General features: G+C 35.5%; 2 protein-coding genes across 2 annotated transcripts; one reads left to right on the top strand and one right to left on the bottom strand.

The window, feature by feature from the left end:
* Positions 1-1,399: 1,399 nt before the first annotated feature.
* Positions 1,400-10,694, bottom strand: LOC126602768 (fatty acyl-CoA reductase 1-like). Its single transcript, XM_050269645.1, is given in 6 exon segments — positions 1,400-1,438; positions 1,951-2,033; positions 3,261-3,437; positions 7,908-8,084; positions 8,571-8,671; positions 10,531-10,694. Coding segments are annotated over 6 exon segments (741 nt in total).
* Positions 10,695-14,924: 4,230 nt separating this feature from the next.
* LOC126602759 (uncharacterized mitochondrial protein AtMg00810-like) lies at positions 14,925-15,605 on the top strand. The gene is made up of 2 exons (XM_050269637.1): positions 14,925-14,969; positions 15,063-15,605. Exons 1-2 carry the CDS (start codon positions 14,925-14,927, stop codon positions 15,603-15,605), a joined length of 588 nt encoding a protein of 195 aa, XP_050125594.1.
* Positions 15,606-21,470: the final 5,865 nt, after the last annotated feature.

The raw sequence follows: 21,470 nt of genomic DNA, 5'->3' as shown, positions 1-21,470 counted from the left end.
GTTAATACTATAATTGTCACATCCTAGCTCAGGCCCCACCACATTCTGGGCTCAACTCCGCTGTAACACAATATTGTTCGCTTTGGGCCCCGACCACGCCGTCACGGTTTTGTTTTTGGGAACTCACACAAAAACTTTCCGGTGGGTCACCCATCATGGGATTGCTCTTGCGCGAACTCACTTAACTTCGGAGTTCTAATGGAACCCGAAGCCAATGAGCTCCCAAAATGCCTCGTGCTAGATAGAGATGAGAATATGCATATAAGGCTTACAGGATCCTCACCCCTGGGCGATGTGGGATCTTACAATAATCAATGCTAGCACATAAGTCGGAATCACCTATAGTGATTCCGACTTGCGTGCTAGTATGTGTTATTAAGCACATGATTATTTATATTGCTAATAAGATGTTGTGTTGTGATATACTTCTGGATTTACTATTGTTATGCATTTGATTTCATACTTATACGTAGTATGATTTTCTGGAACTATACAGGTTTTGCGGCGAGGGGTTAATACCTTTGATAATTAAATGATTTTGAAAATCTTTGTGTTGCCCACTCACACTTTCTATTTTGCACCCCTTTAGGTTCTAGTGGTAAAGTTCTGTATCGACAAGGACTTGTGGTACTCCCCAGTTCAGGTGACTCCTTATGATGGTATAATTATTATCTTACCTCACTGTACTTTACTTATGCTCTGTATCACATGTGAAATGGGTGCAGACCCGCTCACCATGCACTTGTGTACTTAGGCACTTTTAGATTTTAATTTATTCACATTTTATACATTATCACACTTATGGCTTCGTCACCTTCCAGGTGTTGACCAGCACGACTCGATTCAGGGTCCTAGTGGACATTCCGGGTTGGGATGTGTCTGTAACATTCTATTGATTTTACAAAAAAAAAAAGAAAAAAAAAATCTTAAGTAAATATATCGGGTATTAATGAGAGTTTGATATAATTTCTCAACTGTTGTAGTATGAATTTAGTGAGGGAAAACAAGGGAGATAGGCCAAAGAGGAGCAGGGACAAAATGGCTTGAGAAATTCTGTGTGTGATTTTTATCATGCTTTGTGCCCTTATTTACATTAAAAAGGGAAAGAGAAATTTTTCTATACCAGTAATACAAGTTATACAAGAAAAGATCTTCTAGATCTCCTAAGATACCTAAACATGATTTATTAGGATGTACAAAATCATATTTCTAGCATAATTAGGACTGCAGCATCAACACTATTGTTGAATTATTTCATCACTAAAAATTTAGCCAACGATACAAGGATGTAAACTTCGACACATGCCTAAGAATGTACAAATTCTTAGGATACTCTATAAATAACCAACACTAGGTTGGTTATTTATAGAGTATCCTAAGAATTTGGAGGAGCTGTGGTTTAAAGATTTGTTCTTGAGTTTTGGAAGGAACCCAAAGCCTGATATGCAATCACATAAATAAATGGGAACTTTAATGAAAAGCACCCGGTACTGTTCATTTTAACGAAAAACCACATTTTTACACTAAAAAGTCAATCATGGTACTATTCACTTTACCCTTTATTTTGTCCTTATCATTAAAACTCAAAGTTTTCAAGTCATTTTCATTAGTTTTCCTAAATAGGGAACTTTAACGAAAAACACCCAGTACTGTTCACTTTAACGAAAAACCGCATTTTGATGCAATCACATTTTTTCTTTAATTAGGACATGAAGTGAGAATTTCTCAGCAATAGTATGCAGAATCCAAAAACAAAAAAAAAAGAAAAAAAAAAACTCTAATCATCAGGCAATTCATTATTTGTAAATTTTATATTTTATGCTATTCCGTGCGTGTACGAATACGTAAGTATAAGCTAACATGCATACTCTTAGGCATATATATATGCATGCATGCAGATTTACATAAGATGTAGGTGTGCGTTGGGGGATTGATTGAACTTGAACTTACCATATCAAATACTGACATAGGATCACCCAGTAAGCATGTCAGCCTTCCTTTACCATAACCAGTAATTATGGAATCAAATAGTTCTGTAGCCAACCAAAAACGTGTCTCATAACAATAAGCTTCTATATATTCGACCAAAATATAAATGAGCTGCTATATTCATCGACAAGGAAATTTTATCAGATTTCCTCGAAGGGGCTTCCCGACAAGGAATTTGAAGTTTGGTCAACTATCAATCCAGAGATTGTAACTGTATATTTTCCTAATTAAATATCGCTATAGTGCCCCTAGCATTTGTCATATAAAATTAGGTTTAGAAAACAATAAGGTAGTGATTTTCATACCAAAAATATAGTCTTATCACAAAAGGGTAATGTTTAGAAGATTAAATTTCTAAATCAAATTTTGTAAATAAAATGATGTAGATGTTGATGATTAGATTATTACTTAAGAGTTGATCAACGTATTTATTTCTTATTGGTGACACATAATTTGTTTTGCAAATTTGATCTCCCTACCATCATCCATCACAAAAATATACTCTTATCACATTTGCATCACCTCTGTAATAGAAATAGGATCTACGTATATTTGTAGGTCTTACCTCTATTACAAAAGTGACACAAATGTGGTATGAAACATGTTACTCTTTTCATTCACCTTATTTTGCCTTCCACAAAATTTTTAATTTGTTAACAAAAATGCTGCTCTTACCACATTTGTACCACCTTTCTAACAGAGATGAGACCCACATATGTTGTTAGGTTTTACCTCTATTAAAGAAGTGGTACAAATGTGGTATATGGTAAGCTAGTATCACTGATTTAATGAGTAATGATAGAAAGACTACATATTTATATTACATTGGTACATAAATGTAATCTCTTCTTAAATATTTGTTTGCTCTCCATTCCTTTGTCTTTGTCTTAGAAATGGGCATTGAAGAAGCAAAAATTCTTGAGTACTTAAGAATACCAGGTCTCTGAAGCACCCAAGAGAGTCCCTTGAAAAAAAGTGAACAAATATTAAAAAGAAAAAGTGTGTGGGAAGTGATTCTAAGTTCATAATATTTTTCTTTTCTAGAACATAATATTCTTTTTGTTGTTGGCAAAATAACAGCACTCTTATGTGTGATTTTAAGTCATCTCTTTTAAAGACTATTGACACTAACACAGGACAATTTATTTATTGAATATCTAGATATAATTTAATGTCTTAGTAGATGAAATCTGAAATTTAAAAATTATTTTTTTGGACAGTAATTTTATAAATGTAAATTTAGTTTATAAAAATGTTAAGATGCATGCAACCTCATTACCTGAAACCTTGAATCCACCCTGGAAATGGCTCCTTATAAGTACTTGTAATCACGGTTGGGCGGATGATGACTACAGGTACATTGTCTTTTGAGCAATATAGAATCATTTCTCCTATCGCCTTCGTGAACACATACGAGTTTGGCCATCCATAAAATTTAGGGAGTTTTAATGAAAAGGGCTTGAACTAAGTTTATTTTAATGAAAAACCACTCTATACTATTATTTAGCCAAAATGACTTCTTATTTAATCATAAGAACAAAACTAATTTATATTAGACCCACAAATTTAACACACATGGACTGAACTAAAAGCCCAATTTCCACCTTTGCCCATAACAGCAATGTTATTCTGTTAGCCAAATATGTTAGAAATAAACTTTCCCTTATTAACAAGTATGCCATTATGTCAGCCAGTTCTTTCTCTCTTTCTTATTTCTTGTGACCGTTCGTTCCCCCTTCAGGTTTGGGTTTTTTTTTAATTTTTTTTCTTCTTGTCGTCCACCTTCCTCCTGAAAGGGAGGTAAAACTCATCGTGGGTGATGGAGAGTGGCCACCTCCTCAAACCATTTTGCATGTTTAAAGAAAATGGGAGCAAATGCTTCCCCAATTACCTTTTTTATTATATATATTTTAATATTATTTTATTAATTGATCACTTATTTGTAATTAGGTGGTTCAGATTCTTTTGTTGATCAATTTTCACCCTTAATTTTGCTTACCACATAGAACTCACTTCCCTAGAATGCAGGAGCCACTTCCATTGGAAATTATCCCAGTTTCATTTTCAGTTTTTGAGACTTTGTAGATTTGCCAATAGGGTCTCAACTCTTGACGGATAAAACAATGGCCTTGTAGATTTGCCCGTAAAGCTTCGGTATTTTCACCGCCTCGGGTGTTTTCAACACCATCACCTTCTCCTTATTATCTGCCTTTACCGGAAGTGTTGCTCGTGGCTTTGTTCTGTCCCAGCAACAACCTGAAAACAAATCAACAAAAAATGCATTGATATCGTACTAACACTTTGATACTTTACATCTTCAAGTAAAAAAAAAAAACAAAAGATCAAATAGCTACAATATTTCCCCAAGTAAACAAAATTATCAATTATAAACATTGAACACTAACTATTTCTTGAATTGGATAGGGGTACCGTTACTATATCTTAAATAGAACACTACTACTATTATTTCTTAAACTGAACACTAGCTCTATCACTATTTCTTAAACTGAACACTTATTATTTCTTAAACTGAGCACTGTTACTATCACTATTCTTAAATTGAACACTAACTATTTCGTAAACTGAGCACTAGTATTATCACTATTTCTTAAACTGAATACTCACTATTTTGTATACTGAACACGGGTATTATCATTATTTCTTAAACTTAACACTAATATTATTACTATTTCTTAAACTGAATACTGATTATTTTTTAAGCTAAACACTAACTATTTTTAGAATTAAACACATGTACTGTCACTATTTCTTAAACTAAACACTGATTATTTCTAGAACTGAAAAATGGCTATTTATTAAATTGAAAACTTGTTCTATCATTATTTCTTAAACTAAATACTAACCATTTTTCAAATTGAACAAGGGTACCATCACTATTACTTAAATTGAGCACTGATGCTATCACTAATTTTTAAACTAAACACTAGTACTATCACTGTTTCGTAAACTAAACATTGACTATTTATCAAACGAACACTAGTACTGGGGGTGGGTTCGGTTTAAATCGGTTCGGTTTTTTGCCAAAACCGAAACCAAACCGAAATTTCGGTTCGGTTCATTTTTTTTTTGGTTTTTTTCGGTTCGGTTTTTTCCGGTTCGGTTTCGGTTCGGTTTCGGTTTTTTGTTGTTTTTTCTTTTCAAAAAATGAAAAACATTGAAATTTTAAATTTTAACATATCCAACACAATCATAACATAAGCATTCTAACTAGAATCAAAGACAATGAAAATAAACATTTAAAGTTGAACTAAAATCATCAATCAAGTCTTCCAAAGTCCAAACTAACAACCTCACAACACAAAAATCGTACAAATGACTTAGAAAAGTTAAATTGTATGATGTTGTTCAAAGATTAGGGTTGTTTGCTTGTAACTGCAAGTTGACAACTTGATTAGTAAAAGTAATACGTGGGTGGATTTATTTAGTGTGTGTTGAATTCTTTTCCATCACAAATTACTCAAGTAATCTACCCAAAATAAATGTTTATGGATTCTATTACATGTTATATGAGAGTAGATTTGGAAAAGAAAGCTGGGGCAGAAGTAGACAGTGCTATGGAGATGGATGTAGGTACTTCACGAGGAGGTTTGGTTCCAGAACCTTATATGGGGGAGAAATAATAGGTTAGGGTTTAGAGTTTTTATAGGCATTTTTTTAATATTTTGAGCTTAAAGTTTGGCAACACATTGGGTTTAGCACATTTTAACTTACAAATTGGGTTTAGAAAATAATACCAAAACAAATAATTAAATAAAAAATTAATTTAATTAATTCGGTTCGGTTCGGTTTGGTTCGGTTTCTAGATCACTAAAACCGAACCGAACCAAAATAATTCGGTTCGGTTCGGTTTTTCAATTCGGTTCGGTTTTTTCGTTCAGTTCGGTTTTTTCGGTTTCGGTTCGATTTGGTTTTCGGTTTTTTTCGGTTTTCGGTTTTTTGAACCCACCCCTAACTAGTACTATCACTGTTTCGTAAATTAAACACTGACTATTTCTTAAACGGATCACTAGTACTATCATTGTTTCGTAAACTAAACACTGACTATTTATCAAACGAACACTAGTACTATCACTGTTTCGTAAACTAAACACTTAATCATTTCATCTTCTTAAAAACTCACTTGAAAAAGATATGAGTAAAATATTGCAAAAGGCCAGAAATAGAGAAAAAAAATTTTTAACAAGAATGATTATAATGATTATAATGTCAAAACAAAATAAATGTGGGAGAGAGAGCAGTGCAAACATAATTCCTATAATTAAGTATAGTTCAATTTGGTTCTTCTAACAATCTGGAGAAGCATCTCCCAATCTCATTGACATTGCACAGCCCACAAAAACAAAACAGTAGAAAGCATTGCCTGCCGGCTGTGGCAGCAGCCTCTAACCCACTAGTGGTGCTAAAAAACTGACGTTTAATGCACGGAATCCACCAATGGTGACGGACCCAACCTAAATTTTTAAGAACCAATAATTATAACAAAAATATATATGAAAAAATTAAGTTAACTACCATAAACAAAGGAAAAAATAACAGAATAATAATTCTGGAATTTGTCCAATATTTAGCAGCAGATTTTCAAGATTTCAAGCAATATATTTCGCACCCAAATGCTAATAACCAATTAATTATCCAATTATGTTATTAAATATTAATAAATCATGTGAAACTTGAAATAAAAGACCAACGTTATCTTTTGCGGGCAAAGATATGGAAGGAAAAAAGAAAATTGTATTGTAATTTGTTTTTGGGAAATACAAATCCACATTTTTTCACAAATTCGAAACCAAAGTTAGAGGTACCTCTTGGAGTCCATCTTTAAGCCATCTCTGATGATTGTCAGCACTTGCTCGAACCTCTATTTATCAGTGGAAGACTGGTCGGGAGCATCGCGAACTTCTCGAACTCTTCTTGGTCTTGGCTTCCTCATGGATCACAAGGGTGGCGTCATCTCCATCGTTGACGATCATATCGGAATTATAAATTGAGAAAATAGCAGAGAGAAAATGACATGAGATATGTAGAAACTTGTAGAAACCGTACAAAAGCATTTTTTATTTCATCTGAAGTGAAACGGATTAAATAAACGGGAAAAGGTGTTGTCAGGGTATAATTGGAAACTCATTCTTTTTTTTTTTTTTTTTTTTTTTGGTAAACTGAGAATATCATTCCCGGGCCAAGAGGCCAAAGCAAACACCGAAAGCCAGCCAAGGCAAACACAACCAAACCACAAAGACAGAGCAGAGGGGTACAACAAATAAGACGCAGCAACAGCAAAGCGTCGCCCTCAACCCCGCCACGGGAGAAACTAATGAGGACAAGGTAACCCATCATTGTTTAGGACAAAAACCAAAGAAGATGGGGGCCGGTTGACCCAGACAACATTACACATCTCCAAATTACCAAACGACGCAAGAGAATCCGCCGCCAAATTGGCCGATCTTGGAACCCAAGACCAGCGACAATCCTGGAAAGATTCACCCAAATCCCAAGCACTTGCCAAGAACGGATAAGCCTCCCAATTGCCATTCAGAAGAGAATTCGAGAGACAAGAAATAGATTCAATTGGAAACTCATTCTTTGGGTCAGTTTTATTGGGCTGATTTAATGTTGGGTTTATCCTAACCATTAAATAAAATTAGTAGGTGATTTTTTGTTAAGATTCAAAATTGTGAAGCCCTTTTTCATTAATTTTCCTTAAAATGTAGCCCTAATTGTTAATTGCGTTAAAGAAAAAGAAAATAATAGTTAAAAGAAAAAGAAAATAATAGGTTAACAGAAAAATAAACCAAAATATAAAATTCATGTGTGACGGGTTTTGGCCAAAAAGATATATATGTGGGGGTGATTAATATAGGGCACGATTAGATTAGATAAAATGCTCTGAAACCTTTAAGTGCCAAAGTCCTTCATGGTGCTTGTAATAGTTTCTTCAGTAGCATCTTGTGCCTTTAATTCAGTTAACTTCTCCTCCATCACGTTCTTTTCATGTAGTTCGAAATTTTCTCTGTCATCCATTAAAAAAGATGAGCATTTCTCTGCTATGATTCCTGCCCTTTCACCACACACATAAGCTGTAAAACATTCACCAATATATGTCGATATTGGGAGCATGGTTAGTAAATTTCGGATATGTGAAAAATATCTATGTGTATTATATGACATGAAAAAATATTCTGAAAAATTCAGCGACTGCTTACAATTTTAATTTTATTTATTTATTTATTAAAAAACATGTTAAAAATACGTGCAAAATACACGGATAATTTGTATTATTGGAAATTATATGAAATTACGTGTACCAAATGTGAAAGTACATTGGAGTTTCAAAAATATGTACTTTAAAAACATTGAAATTATACGACGAATGAAAGTATTATTTAAAAATGCATACATACATGTATAATATATAAATTTACTGACAAAAATTTGGCCATAAGTATTTATAGTAAAAGAAACAAAAGATAATGTATTTCAAATAATAAAACTACGATATAAATAAGAAAAGCTTGCAAAACAGTTTGGGATAAAGAAATAAACAAAGACAAAGAAAAACTAACCGGTTGATATATGGAGAAGCATCTCCAATTTTAAACATTTCTTTGCGAAACCCAACACATGAAGAACTCCAAATGTATTCACGTTTAGCGCAATATCATATCTGCGGACACAAACATCACACAGTGTATATGTTGCGTGTGAGTCTATATTAGTATATTAGTGGTGGAAGTTGGATCAGAAATTTCGATTCGGCATGATAAATTATTTCTCGAATCGAAAACTTTTCAAATTCAAATATTTATGAAATATCAAATGAAAATTGTACTGCATGCATATGGAAAGTCTGGAAATTCTAAATTTCCGATTCAAATTTTTTTTCCAGAATTTTCCAATTGTACAATAAAAAAGTTTCAAAGTTTTATAGCTATTGACTAATTGTACTGTAGAACTTCTATAAATGAATATTGCGAGGGCGAAAAATTGGACTAAGGAAATTATTGTTTTAGAAAGGATATCATTATATGTATAAATAAATAATTTATTAATTTATTGATAAATTAATGTTTATTAGTTTAAAAAGAACTTTGCCTTGAACTAAGGCGTGAGTTTGAACTCTGCTTGCTCCATAATTTTATCTAATCTAATAAATCTATCGTTTAACCAAAAAAAATGTTCATAGATGTATCTTATATCTTATACAAAAATAAAGATACATATAAACTTCAAATTAGAAGATCAAGTGTTTTCAGAATTTAATGCCTAGAAAATAAAGTGTTTCAAGGTGTTGCATATACATTGAATATAATTTTTATAAAAGGAATCACTGGGACTTGAGAATCATTATCTATATCGGTCCTCATGGCGCCTCATTTGAAAAGAGTAAAAGAATCAACATTGACTAATGAGATTAGGAGAGCATTGTGCGAGTATAAAAATGAGCATCCCTTTTCTAGTAAAAAAATATGCAACAATGGGTTCAAAAAAAGATTCAGCTCTCCATCAGCCAATCAACAGTATCAATTTATCAATTATTAATTTATACATTCACCGGGCCTTAAAGAATTTTAAGAAAATTATTATCTTATGCATTTAGCGTGGTTATGGTTTTATTACATTGGCCCGAGTTGGACTAAAAATTTTAGGTTATTAATTTACAAAACATTCATATATTTTTTTTTTTTTGAGTATATTGATATTTTTACAAAACATTCATTTATAGATGAAGGTTTTACTATATATATCTACAACTCAATTTTTTACTTTTATTGTGTTCATTGTTTTTTGAGCTCATCGATATATTTATACTATGGGGTGAGAGAAATAATTTGGCTACAAACTCGTTATTCACAAGATTCAAACCTAAGACATCTCATACAAGTAAAGAGACCTATCACTAGACTATAAAGTCTAGTACTAAGTAGCTTATGGTGTTCACTATTAGTTTTAATGTGTTTTATTCATAGTGTTTATATCTAATTATACACTTATGTACAATCATAAAGATACTATATACTACAGAACTTGTACTAAATAATTAATAACATTAAATTGCATATACAAGGTACTATTATTATACGAAATTAATAACATTAAATTGCGCATACAAATATTTTTATGGATATCCAAATACTTATAAAAAGTATGACATTCTAAATTATGTTCCAAAAATTATGAGAAAACACCAAATCAAAATATTTCGAATTTTGATAAAAGTTTGATTCCAAAAATTTTAACATTTTTTTTGTCAAATGATAGATTTTGTTAGATTAGTCATCGACAGAGTTCAAACCTACGTCGTCATACAAGGATTCAACTCATTTCCATCACTGTGGTAATCTTGCTTGGAATCCAATATGTCTGAAAATCATACCTAGTCTCTCTGTGTAGTGGCAGGATTTCACTATGTATTGGTCCATGTAGTTTACTTCAAGTTTCACTTTAGTCCCGTAGTTTAAATATGTCAAAATTGGAGAGGACGAAACGGAAGACAAGACATGGATTGCATGGTGAATGCATTACCTTTCATCAAAATTGGTCGTGGCGGCAGAGTTGATTATGATTTGTATTTCATAGAACATTTCTTCCTTCAACTTTAAGTCTTTCACTCCCAGGTTTTCAAAAGTTACATCTCCTGGGACAGCCACAACTTTTTCCGATAAAGAAGAATCAAAATGTGCACCCATTTTCTCCCTGAGAACCTTGAACAACTCCTTTCCTAAGATCTTGGTTCATATATATCAAAAAATTAAAATAGTTAATTAGAGAATTAAGTACTAAAAAAGAAATTCATGTTGTGCTTAGTTCTAAAGAACAATTGCAATTGCCCTTTCCACTGATCTATTGTGATAACATCTTAGTAATTGCCCTTTCCACTAATCCAGTTTTTCATGCCAAGTCCAAACACATTGAGATCGATTATCATTTTGTAAGGGAACGGGTTACTAGAGGAGATCTTCTTGTTCAACATGTCTCCTCCGCTGAACAATCAACAAACGTACTTACAAAAGGGTTGTCAGCACCTTTATTTCATCAACACTGTGGCAATCTTATGCTCAGTTCACTCGAGCATCCGATTGAGGGGGGATATAAGGATCCAAGAGAAGAAAACAGCTATCCAAGTGAAGAGAAGATCAAGGGTCAAACTAAGTGACACTTGTCAATAGATTCAATAGTTGAGCTGTTATAGGTAGTTATAAGTTGTTGGAATTATGGTTGAGATAAGGAGGTGGAAGAAGATTAGTAGCTAAGTAAGAGAGAATATATAACTGTGATTGTAATCATAACAAAATACGAAGGAATCAATACATCTCTCTCTCTTTCGATCTCTCTCTCTCTACAATCTGTTTAATTTCTCAAGAACATATTCATTGAAGCTTTCTTAATATTCACATGGTATCAGAGCCCATAACGTGATCTGGCGCTTCCACACCTCGATTAACAACATTCATTTCTTCTTCTAATCCTCTATTTTGCAAAGCAACTGTGTGATTCTGCAACTTGGGCTTTCTCTGCTCTCCAAGATCCTCAAGAATCCGTTCTTCTTTATCTGCCCTCTACGTGTTTGATAAAAAGCATCTGTAAAAATTTCGACAATGGTGACTGTTGATCAATTGAAGATTGTTCAATATCCTATCACAAGTCTTGTTTCCACGGTTTCTACTTCGGTTACGGTAAAGCTTGATGACTCCAATTATCTCACTTGGAGTTTCCAAATCAAGTTGATTTTCGAGAGTCATGGTATCATGGGGTTTGCTGATGGATCGAGAAAGTGTCCTCCAAGATTTGATGATGATTTTGACGCTGAAGGAGTTGAGAAAGATGATTACTTGGTTTGGAAGATGCACGATCGTGCACTTATGCAACTGATGATTGCAACGTTGTCTACTACCACAATGTCATGTGTAATTGGAAGTCAAAGCTTTCACGAGATGTGGGTGAATCTCACTGAAAGATTTTCTGCAGTTACCAAAGCTACAATCTTTCAGATGAAAACTGAGCTTCAAAACATCAAGAAAGGGTCTGAATCTGTCTCTGTTTATCTGCAAAAGATCAAAGATGCACGGGATCATCTTGCAGCTATAGGGGTCATATTTGAAGATGATGATATCATAATTCTGGCGCTGAAAGGACTTCCTGCAGAATTCAACACTTTCTGGTGTGTCATAAGGGGCAGAGAAAATGGTATTTCTCTCTAAGATTTTAGGTCACAATTGATTACAGAAGAAGCTATAATTGGTCAGTTCTTTGACTCCTCATCCTCTTTGCCATTTGAGGCTGCAATGGTTGCTGATACTTAGTCAAGCAAAGGGAAAGCATTGGTGCTTGATTAAGAATCATCACAATCTAATAAAGTTGGTTCTACTTCTGGAGTTTCTAGCCAACAGTTTCTCAATCATAGAGGAATGTCAAATGCTTCAGGATATACCAATTCCTATCAGGGATCTTATCACTATGGTGGTTACAAAGGGAATAATTTTCATGGCAAAGGATGAGGCAGATCGTTTAACTATGGTCCAAGATCATATAATCATCCACCAAATAGTAGTCCTAGAATTCTTGGTGCACCAAAACCCTATCAATCCACCTGTGTAGAGCATCATTCTGAAATCCCTATCTGTCAAATCTATAACAAGAAGGGACTTATTACTGCTGACTATTTTCAAAGCCACACTTCCAATTCCAATGTCAATGTCCCAACTCAATGCCAAATTTGCTGGAAGTTTGGACATTCAGCTCTGCAATGCTATCACCGAGGCAACTTTGCATACCAAGGCAAATCTCCTGCACCAAATCTCACATCCATGCATGCTCATTCACAACCTTCTGTGCCTCAGCAACAATTTTGGATTGCAGACACTGGCGCCACTGCTCAATGACCTATGAGTTAGCGAATCTGGAATTAGCTACTACATATCAAGGGAATGACACTATAACCACAACAAGTGGTATAGGTTTGCATATTTCTCATATTGGCACATCAAAGTTATCTGTTTCCAATACCACACTTGCCTTGAAGAATGTTCTTCATGTTCCAAAAATTTCACAACACTTATTGTCCATCTATCAATTGTGTAAGGATACTAAGTGTAGATTCATTTGTGATGATACTTTCTTCTGGGTTCAGGACAAATCCATAGGAACAATAATACTCAAGGGGCTGTGTAGAGAGGGCTACTATTTCATTCCTTTCAACATACTAGAGAAGTTGCCACCTGCATCATCTCATAAGCATACATGCTGCCTAGCAAAGCCTTTCAATACACACTTATGGCATAAGAGACTAGGACATATATCAAATGTGATTACCTCTACAATTCTACATCAGAATAAAATCCATGCATTACTTGATACATATCACTCCATTTGTACACCTTGCTTAGAAGGAAAATTTACAAAGCTACAATTCAATTTTCCTGTCACTAAATCTGTACAACCTCTAGAGGTCTTACACAGTGATGTATGGGGACCTACCCCTTTGTTATCTCATGAAGGATTTAGGTATTATGTAACCTTCATAGATGAATGTAGCCGATATACATAGGTCTTCCCTTTAAATAATAAATAAGAGGTTTTTACAACATTTGTACAATTTTATGCTTATCTATGTACTCAATTCTCTGCAAAACCAAAAGTTTTACAAAGTGATGGTGGGGGTGAGTATGTCAGCACAAAGTTTTAGCATTTTTTATCACACCAAGGCATGTTACATCAAAGATCTTGTCCTTACACCCCAGAACAAAACGGGTTAGCAGAAAGAAAACATAGGCATGTTGTAGAAACTGCCATTACCTTACTTCAAACTGCACATTTACCATCTAAGTTATGGTTTCATGCATGTGCTACAACAATATATTTGATCAACAGAATGCCATCAACTGTTTACAAATGAAATCCCTTTTTCAGTTGTTATTTCATAAAATTCCAGATATTAGTCATTTGAAAGTCTTTGGTTGTGCATGTTTTCCCCAACTTACCCTATACAATAACTCCAAACTATAACCAAAAACGAAAATCTGTCTTTCTAGGATATGCAGATCAGTATAAAAGGTTCATTTGTCTAGACATGATCACTCAAAGAACTTACATATCTAGGCATGTCTTATTTGATGAAACCACTTTTCCATATCTTCATGCAGCATCATTACCCTTTTTACCAGTGTCAACACCTGCAAATTCACATGAGCATTCCCTAAATCCTACACCAGCATCCATATCATTACAAAATCAAGTTGTGTCCCCTGCATCTCATACTCCTTCATCATCATCATTTACAGCCACAGATTCATTGAACTTGCATTCATCTATTGCTTCAGATTCTTTGACTGCATCTAGAGCCTCAGAATACTTGGATACACTTGCATCTAATGCCTTAGATTTTATTCCTTCCCCTACACAGACCTTACTTGATAATTCTGACTCTTCTACACAGTATCCCATTCCTGTGGATCTTGATTTTCAACATGAGCATATCTACAAGTTGTGTTTCCCATGCCTATGAATCTTCACCCTATGAAAACAAGGTCCAAAAATGGTATCTTCAAAAGAAAGGCTCTCTCTGCATCTATAAGCTATTCTCAAGCATCCATCACAGAACCAAAATCATTCAAAGCAGTTTCAAAAGTGTCAGAATGGCAAGAGGCTATGAAAGAAGAAATTAGTGCTCTGAATACACAGAAAACTTAGTCTCTGGTTCTATTGCCACCTGATAAGAACTTAGTTGGATGTAAATGGGTATACAGGATTAAAAGAGATGCCAATAGTTGTATTGTAAGGTACAAGGCCAGGCTTGTTGCAAAAGGATATAGTCAGGAAGAAGGCATTGATTATAGAAAGACCTTTAGTCCTGTGGTAAAGCCACTACTATAAGGTTGATCCTTGCATTAGCTGCATAATTCAATTGGCCCCTCAGACAAATGGATGTCAAAAATTCATTTTTGCATGGAATTCTTCAAGAAGAGGTATATATGGAACAACCTCTAGGATTTCACAGTGACACACATCCTCCCAATTATGTTTGTAAATTACAAAAGTCTTTATATGGTCTTAAATAGGCTCCTAGAGCCTGGAATGACAGGTTCACAAACTTTTTACCTGGCTTAGGATTCAAAGTTTCACAAGCTGATCCCTCTTTGTTTGTTCAACATTCATCCAAAGGCACTATGGTTCTACTGCTATATGTTGATGATGTGATACTTCCTGGTAGTAGCTCTAAGTTAATTTCAAGTGTGATTACAGGTCTCATAGAAGAGTTTGATATGAAAGACTTGGGACAACTGAATTACTTCTTGGGGTTACAGATCAGTTATACATCAGAATGGCTGTTTTTATCACAAACAAAGTATATTAATGAATTGGTTGCAAAAGTTGATTTGCAGGACTGTAAGCCGTGTGCTACACCTTGTCTACCATATCATAGATTACTTAAGAATGATGGAAAACCATACCATAGTCTTGAGCAGTACAGAACCATTGTTGGTGTTCTTCAGTATCTCACCTTTACAAGACCAGATATAGCATTCTCAGTGAATCAAGCATGTCAGTTCATGCACAATCCTATGGAGTCCCATTTTATTGCAGTAAAAAGGATTATATGATATCTCAAAGGAACATCAAGTTTTGGCATTAAGTTCAGGCCAGGACCAATCCATTTACAATCCTATAGTGATGCAAATTGGGCAGGTGATCCAAATGACAGAAGGTCTACTTCAGGCTTTTTTATATTTCTTGGTTCAAATCCAATCTCTTGGGCATCAAATAAGCAGCACACAGTTTCCAGGTCCTCCACATAGGCTGAGTATAGAGCTTTAGCAATTACAATTGCAGAATTGGCTTGGGTTCGTCAATTGTTTTGTGATTTACATGTTCTTATTCATATTCCTCCACTGATCTATTGTGATAACATCTCAGCAATTGCCCTTTCCACTAATCCAGTCTTTCATGCCAAGTCCAAACACATTGAGATCGATTATCATTTTGTAAGCGAACGGGTTACTCGAGGAGATCTTTTTGTTCAACATGTCTCCTCCGTTAAACAATCAGCAGACATACTTACAAAAGGCTTATCAGCACCTTTATTTCATCAACACTGTGGCAATCTTATGCTCAGTTCACTCGAGCATCCGATTGAGGGGGGATATAAGGATCCAAGTGAAGAAAACAACTATCCAAGTGAAGAGAAGATCAAGGGTCAAACTAAGTGACACTTGTCAATAGATTCAATAGATGAGCTGTTATAGGTAGTTATAAGTTGTTGGAATTATGGTTGAGATAAGGAGGTGGAAGAAGATTAGTAGCTAAGTAAGAGAGAATATATAACTGTGATTGTAATCATAACAAAATACGAAGGAATCAATACATCTTTCTCTTTTTCGATCTCTCTCTCTACATTCTGTGTAATTTCTCCAGAACATATTCATTGAAGCTTTCTTAATATTCACACTATAATATGTATGGTAATTGCAAATTTGTATAAGTAGTATAAGCCTCATTAAGCATACGATCTATTGGCTGAGTTGATATCCAAAGCTCTTAAAAGAAGATAGACCTTTTTCACATTTGGTTGAACCGTTAGTATTTTCTCCAAAAGTACTGCATGGCATACTACAAATTAAGAGAGAGAGAGAGAGAGAGACCTATTGCAAGGAAGCATGTGGCTCCAGTAACCAAAATGGTCTTTTTCTGAAGATATCCTTGAATGGTCTTCAACTCCATTTGTGAAAGTTAGAGAGAGAGACAGAGAAATATTTTGTTTCAGTGGTTTTTGGATTGAAAGTGTTGGAGAGAATGAAGTCATGGTTCATACTTAAACTAAAATTCAGAAATTGATCGAGAGAAGTCGGATAGACAGTGTGAGTTTTGTACACTAATACAATGTTGTAACCGTATTTTTCGTGATGAGGATTTAAGTTCGATTCTCATGAACATGAGTTCAATACCGAATAATTACCAACTAATTTGTGGCCTACCCCAACCTCTCATCCCTAATATCAATGTCTAAAGAAAAGAAAAAAACTAAGTAAAATTTAGTTACTAGCAGTACAACTTAGTAGTATTCTAAATTATTGTTGACTTACCATGTGACTTAGCCCAACCATATCCCTAAGGCCATTTTATCGAAGAAAAAACACCTAGTTTTTTTTTTTTTTTTAATGGATAATTTACAGGATAGACAAAATATATAATCTTAAACGAAAAGCCCTTGGGCAGCTAGAAGTAAAGTTTCAAAACTGAGTTGCTCTATCGTTGCATCCACAACAAAACTAGCTTTCCCAAAAAAAAGGCAAAAGGATATGCGCTAAAATTGAAAACAATGATGAGAAGATCCAGATAAAATTAATTTAAAGGTTTCAATCTATATCTCTCTTATTCTTCTCCCTCTTGGAGGTAATATATATATATATATATATATATATATATCAATCACGCCTCTTGTAGTACAAATAAATAATTGATGACTCCTAACCAAACTAGGAAATACAATGATAACAATTATATTCCTAATCAAACTAGGGCTCACGCCAACACTCCCCCTCAAGTTGGTGCATAGATATCACCTAAGCCCAACTTGCAAAGTGAGTCCTGAAATCTTCCTGCAAAAACTGCGTGTGTTAGAATATCTGCTAATTGCTCTTCCGTCCTTACAAACGGAATATCAACTAGCTTAATATCCAACTTTTCTTTTATGAAGTGCCTATCTACCTCAACATGCATGGTCCTATCATGTTGTATCGGGTTGTTAGCTATCTCTTTTGCTGCTTGGTTATCACAATACAACAACATAGGTTCATTCGGCTTAAATCCTATTTCAGTAAGTAGAATCTGAAGCCACAAAAGCTCACAAATACCATACGCCATGCCTCTGTATTCGGCCTCCGCTAATGATCTCGTTACCACATTTTGTTTCTTACTCTTCCAGGTCACAAGATTACCGGCAACAAACGTAAAATAACCTGATGTAGACCGTTTATCAGTAATATTTCCAGCCCAATCTGCATCGGTATATCCTTTCACATCTATATGTCCATGCTTTCTGTACATTAGCCTTTTTCCAGGAGCCCTTTTCAGGTAACTGAGAATCCGCATTACTGCCGCCATGTGATCCTCACTAGGTTCATGCATGAACTGACTTACTACACTTACCGCATAAGCAATATCAGGTTGTGTAAGTGACAAGTAAATCAATCTTCCAACTAACCTCTGATACCTTTCTTTATTTGTCGGGACTTGATCCTGATATATTGCAAGATGATGATTCTGCACAATAGGGGTATCTGTTAGTTTACAAGCTAGCATGCCAGTTTTTGATAACAAATCCAACACATACTTACGTTGTGATAAGTATATGCCTTCTCGAGACCTAGCAACTTCAACTCCTAGGAAGTATTTGAGTCATCCTAGATCTTTCATCTCAAACTCGGAAGACAAGTACCCCTGTAGCCGTTCAATCTCCTTTGTATCATCCCCTGTGACAATCATATCATCCACATATATAATAAGTAAGGTCACTTTACCATCCTTACGCTTGATGAATAAAGTATGAACTGAGTTCCCTTGTCGGTATCCATACTTCTTCATAGCTTGAGTGAATTGCCCGAACCAAGCTCTCGGTGATTGTTTCAACCCATATAATGCCTTTCGAAGTCTGCACACTTTTCCATTAGAATTCTCAGTACTATATCCCGGTGGAAAATCCATATATACCTCTTCCTCTAAATCTCCGTGCAAAAAGGCATTTTTCACATCAAACTTTCTCGTGGCCAATCCAAGTTAGCGGCAAGAGATAACAGCACTCTGATTGTATTCATTTTTGCAACTGGAGAAAATGTTTCTTGATAGTCATTACCAAAAGTTTGTGTATACCCTTTGGCTACCAATCTTGCCTTGTATCTATCGATCGTCCCATCCACCTTATGTTTGATGGTATATACCCATTTGCATCCCACAGATTTCTTTCCATTAGGGAGTGCGACCACACTCCATGTTTTGTTCTTCTGTAACGCCTCAACCTCAATTTGCATTGCCTCTGTCCACCTCGGATCTCTCAAGGCTTCTTCCACTTTGGTAGGTATTTTAATTAATTCCATTTGTTGAACGAGTGCACAATATTTTGATGAAAGTCGATGAGTGGATACATAATTCGCAATGGGGTATCGCACATTTGCTTCTGGAGAGTACCTGTCTGGTGGTTTTCCTCAATTTTGTCGAAGAGGTAACACATAAGATGATTTAATAGTATCTAAGTGAAAACTTACCTCAGGGATATCTGTTGGACCCTGGACGTGCACTTGAGGAGTATGAGAGGGGTTGACATGTTCTTCTTCACTGTTACTGCTTATTTGTTCATTTAATTGTGGAGCCGCAATCATCAAACCAGGCTCACTTGGGCCAACATCAATTATTCCCACATTCGGTGCAGCCTCTATCTCTAATCTAGGCCCATTTGGGCCGAATCCCATTGTCCTACTCGGTGCAACTGCATGCTAAAAATTTGAAACAATGATGGATTTATTAAGCCTACATGGGCTGTCACAATCTGAGCTCTCACAATGCCCACGTGAGGTGGCACGGGTTAGCCATTCAAATGGCCCATAATTTTCATAATATGTCCGTGCATCAGGTGCAACAGGGCTGTTGCCATCTGAGTTATCAAGCCCACTTAGGTTGGCACAGTTTTCCTCACTTGGGTTGGCATAGTTTTCTACAGGGAAACTCCCCACTATATCGAACCCACCATAATCGTCACCTGAGGTTGTCTCCCCCTGAGGAGTATGGCTGGGAGGAAAAAATAGTTTGTCTTCAGAGAAGGTAACATCCATAGTGACGTACATATGTTGAGTGGATGGATGATGACATTGATAACCCTTGTTGTGTGGACTAAACCCAAGGAACACACATCGTATTGCACATAGATCAAGTTTGCTTTGTTGATTTTTGTAGAGATGCACATATGCCACAGACCCAAAAACTCGTGGTTCGAGATGAAGGGTGGAAGGAAGTGAAACATGATCAGCAAGCACAGCCAAAAGAGTTCTAAAAGAGAGAACACGCAACGGCAGTCGATTCATGAGATAAATGGCATAAGTTACAGCACCAGCCCAGTAAGCTTTAAGTGCACACATACCAATGAAGAGGGAACGAGTAATCTCAAGGATCTGTCGATTCTTCTGCTCAGCTACTCCATTTTGTTAAGGGGTCTGATGACAAGTAGTTTCGTGGAGAATACCCTTTTCTTTGAAAAACTGAGACAGATCCTGATTAAGATATTCACCACCGGATCGAAGTACTTTGACAGATAGCGAATATTAAGTGTAAATCATATGATAAAACATTTTGAAGATGCCACCCACATCACTCTTATTTTTCATGAGGTATAGCCAAGTCATCCTGGTGCAGTCATCAACGAATGTTACAAACCAACGCACTCCATGCTGAGTAGTAACCGGAGATGGTCCCCACACATCAGAATGAACTAACTCAAAAGGAACTGCTCGTCTATTAAAACTTGGAGAATACGAAGTACGGTGACTTTTAGCTAATGTGCAAACATTACACTGTAAAGAAGAATCTGAAATATTACCAAACAATGACGGTAGTAATTTTCGTAAATAACCAAAGGAAGAATGACCAAGACGACGATGCCATAACTGAACAGTCTTCAACTTTTCACTATGACGACTTTGAACTTGATTAACACGGCCTTGTGCAACATCGTCAACATAGTACAACCCCCTCCTCTTAGTACCATGCCCAATGATCGCCTAAGTTCGAATATCTTGAAGTAAACAGAAAGACGGGAACATTTGCACAACACAATTTATTTGTTCGGTAACTTGTCCTACATCTAATAAATGGTTAGAGAGTGTAGGAACAAGTAAGCAGTTGTGTAAGGAGATAGTAGGAGTGAATGTAATCGAACCTGCTCCTGTAACCTGGGCCACATCGCTGTTAGCAGTGACAATACTATCTCGAGGTGGAGGTGTTGCAGAATTAAAAAGGGATCGATCATAAGTCATATGATCAGTGGCTCCGGAGTCAATAATCCATCATGTGTCAAGATCAACAGATGCAATTAAGGTTGTGCTCGTGTTACCTAGATCATTGCACTGCTCTGGAGAATTAATTAAATTTAAAAGGGACAGCTCCTAGCCCAAACTGTCTGGATTCGAATCAATTGTACTGCCTAAATTATGATGATTGTCTGCTGGTGGGCTCGACATGCCCATAATCCCTGCGATGGTGTTCCTGATGTCAGAAACTGACCCAACATGTGTGTCAGCGTGCGCTACTAATTGCCCCACTTGGGTTTGGGATTGATAATCAGCCATGAAAGAGACTGTGGGTACTTTGGAGTCTAGGTTGGCAGCATCCTTTACTTCAAGACACTGGGTTTTTGTTTTCTTAGGTTTTGTTGCTTTCTAAACCTTTCCAAGAAGCAATGTCTCTTGCTTCAAGGCACTTGC

Source organism: Malus sylvestris, chromosome 2 (genome assembly GCF_916048215.2).
Source record: "Malus sylvestris chromosome 2, drMalSylv7.2, whole genome shotgun sequence".
NCBI classification, from domain to species: Eukaryota; Viridiplantae; Streptophyta; class Magnoliopsida; order Rosales; family Rosaceae; genus Malus; species Malus sylvestris.
The sequence above is the reverse complement of the archived record's forward strand: the minus strand, read 5'-3'. Positions and strand labels throughout refer to the sequence as shown.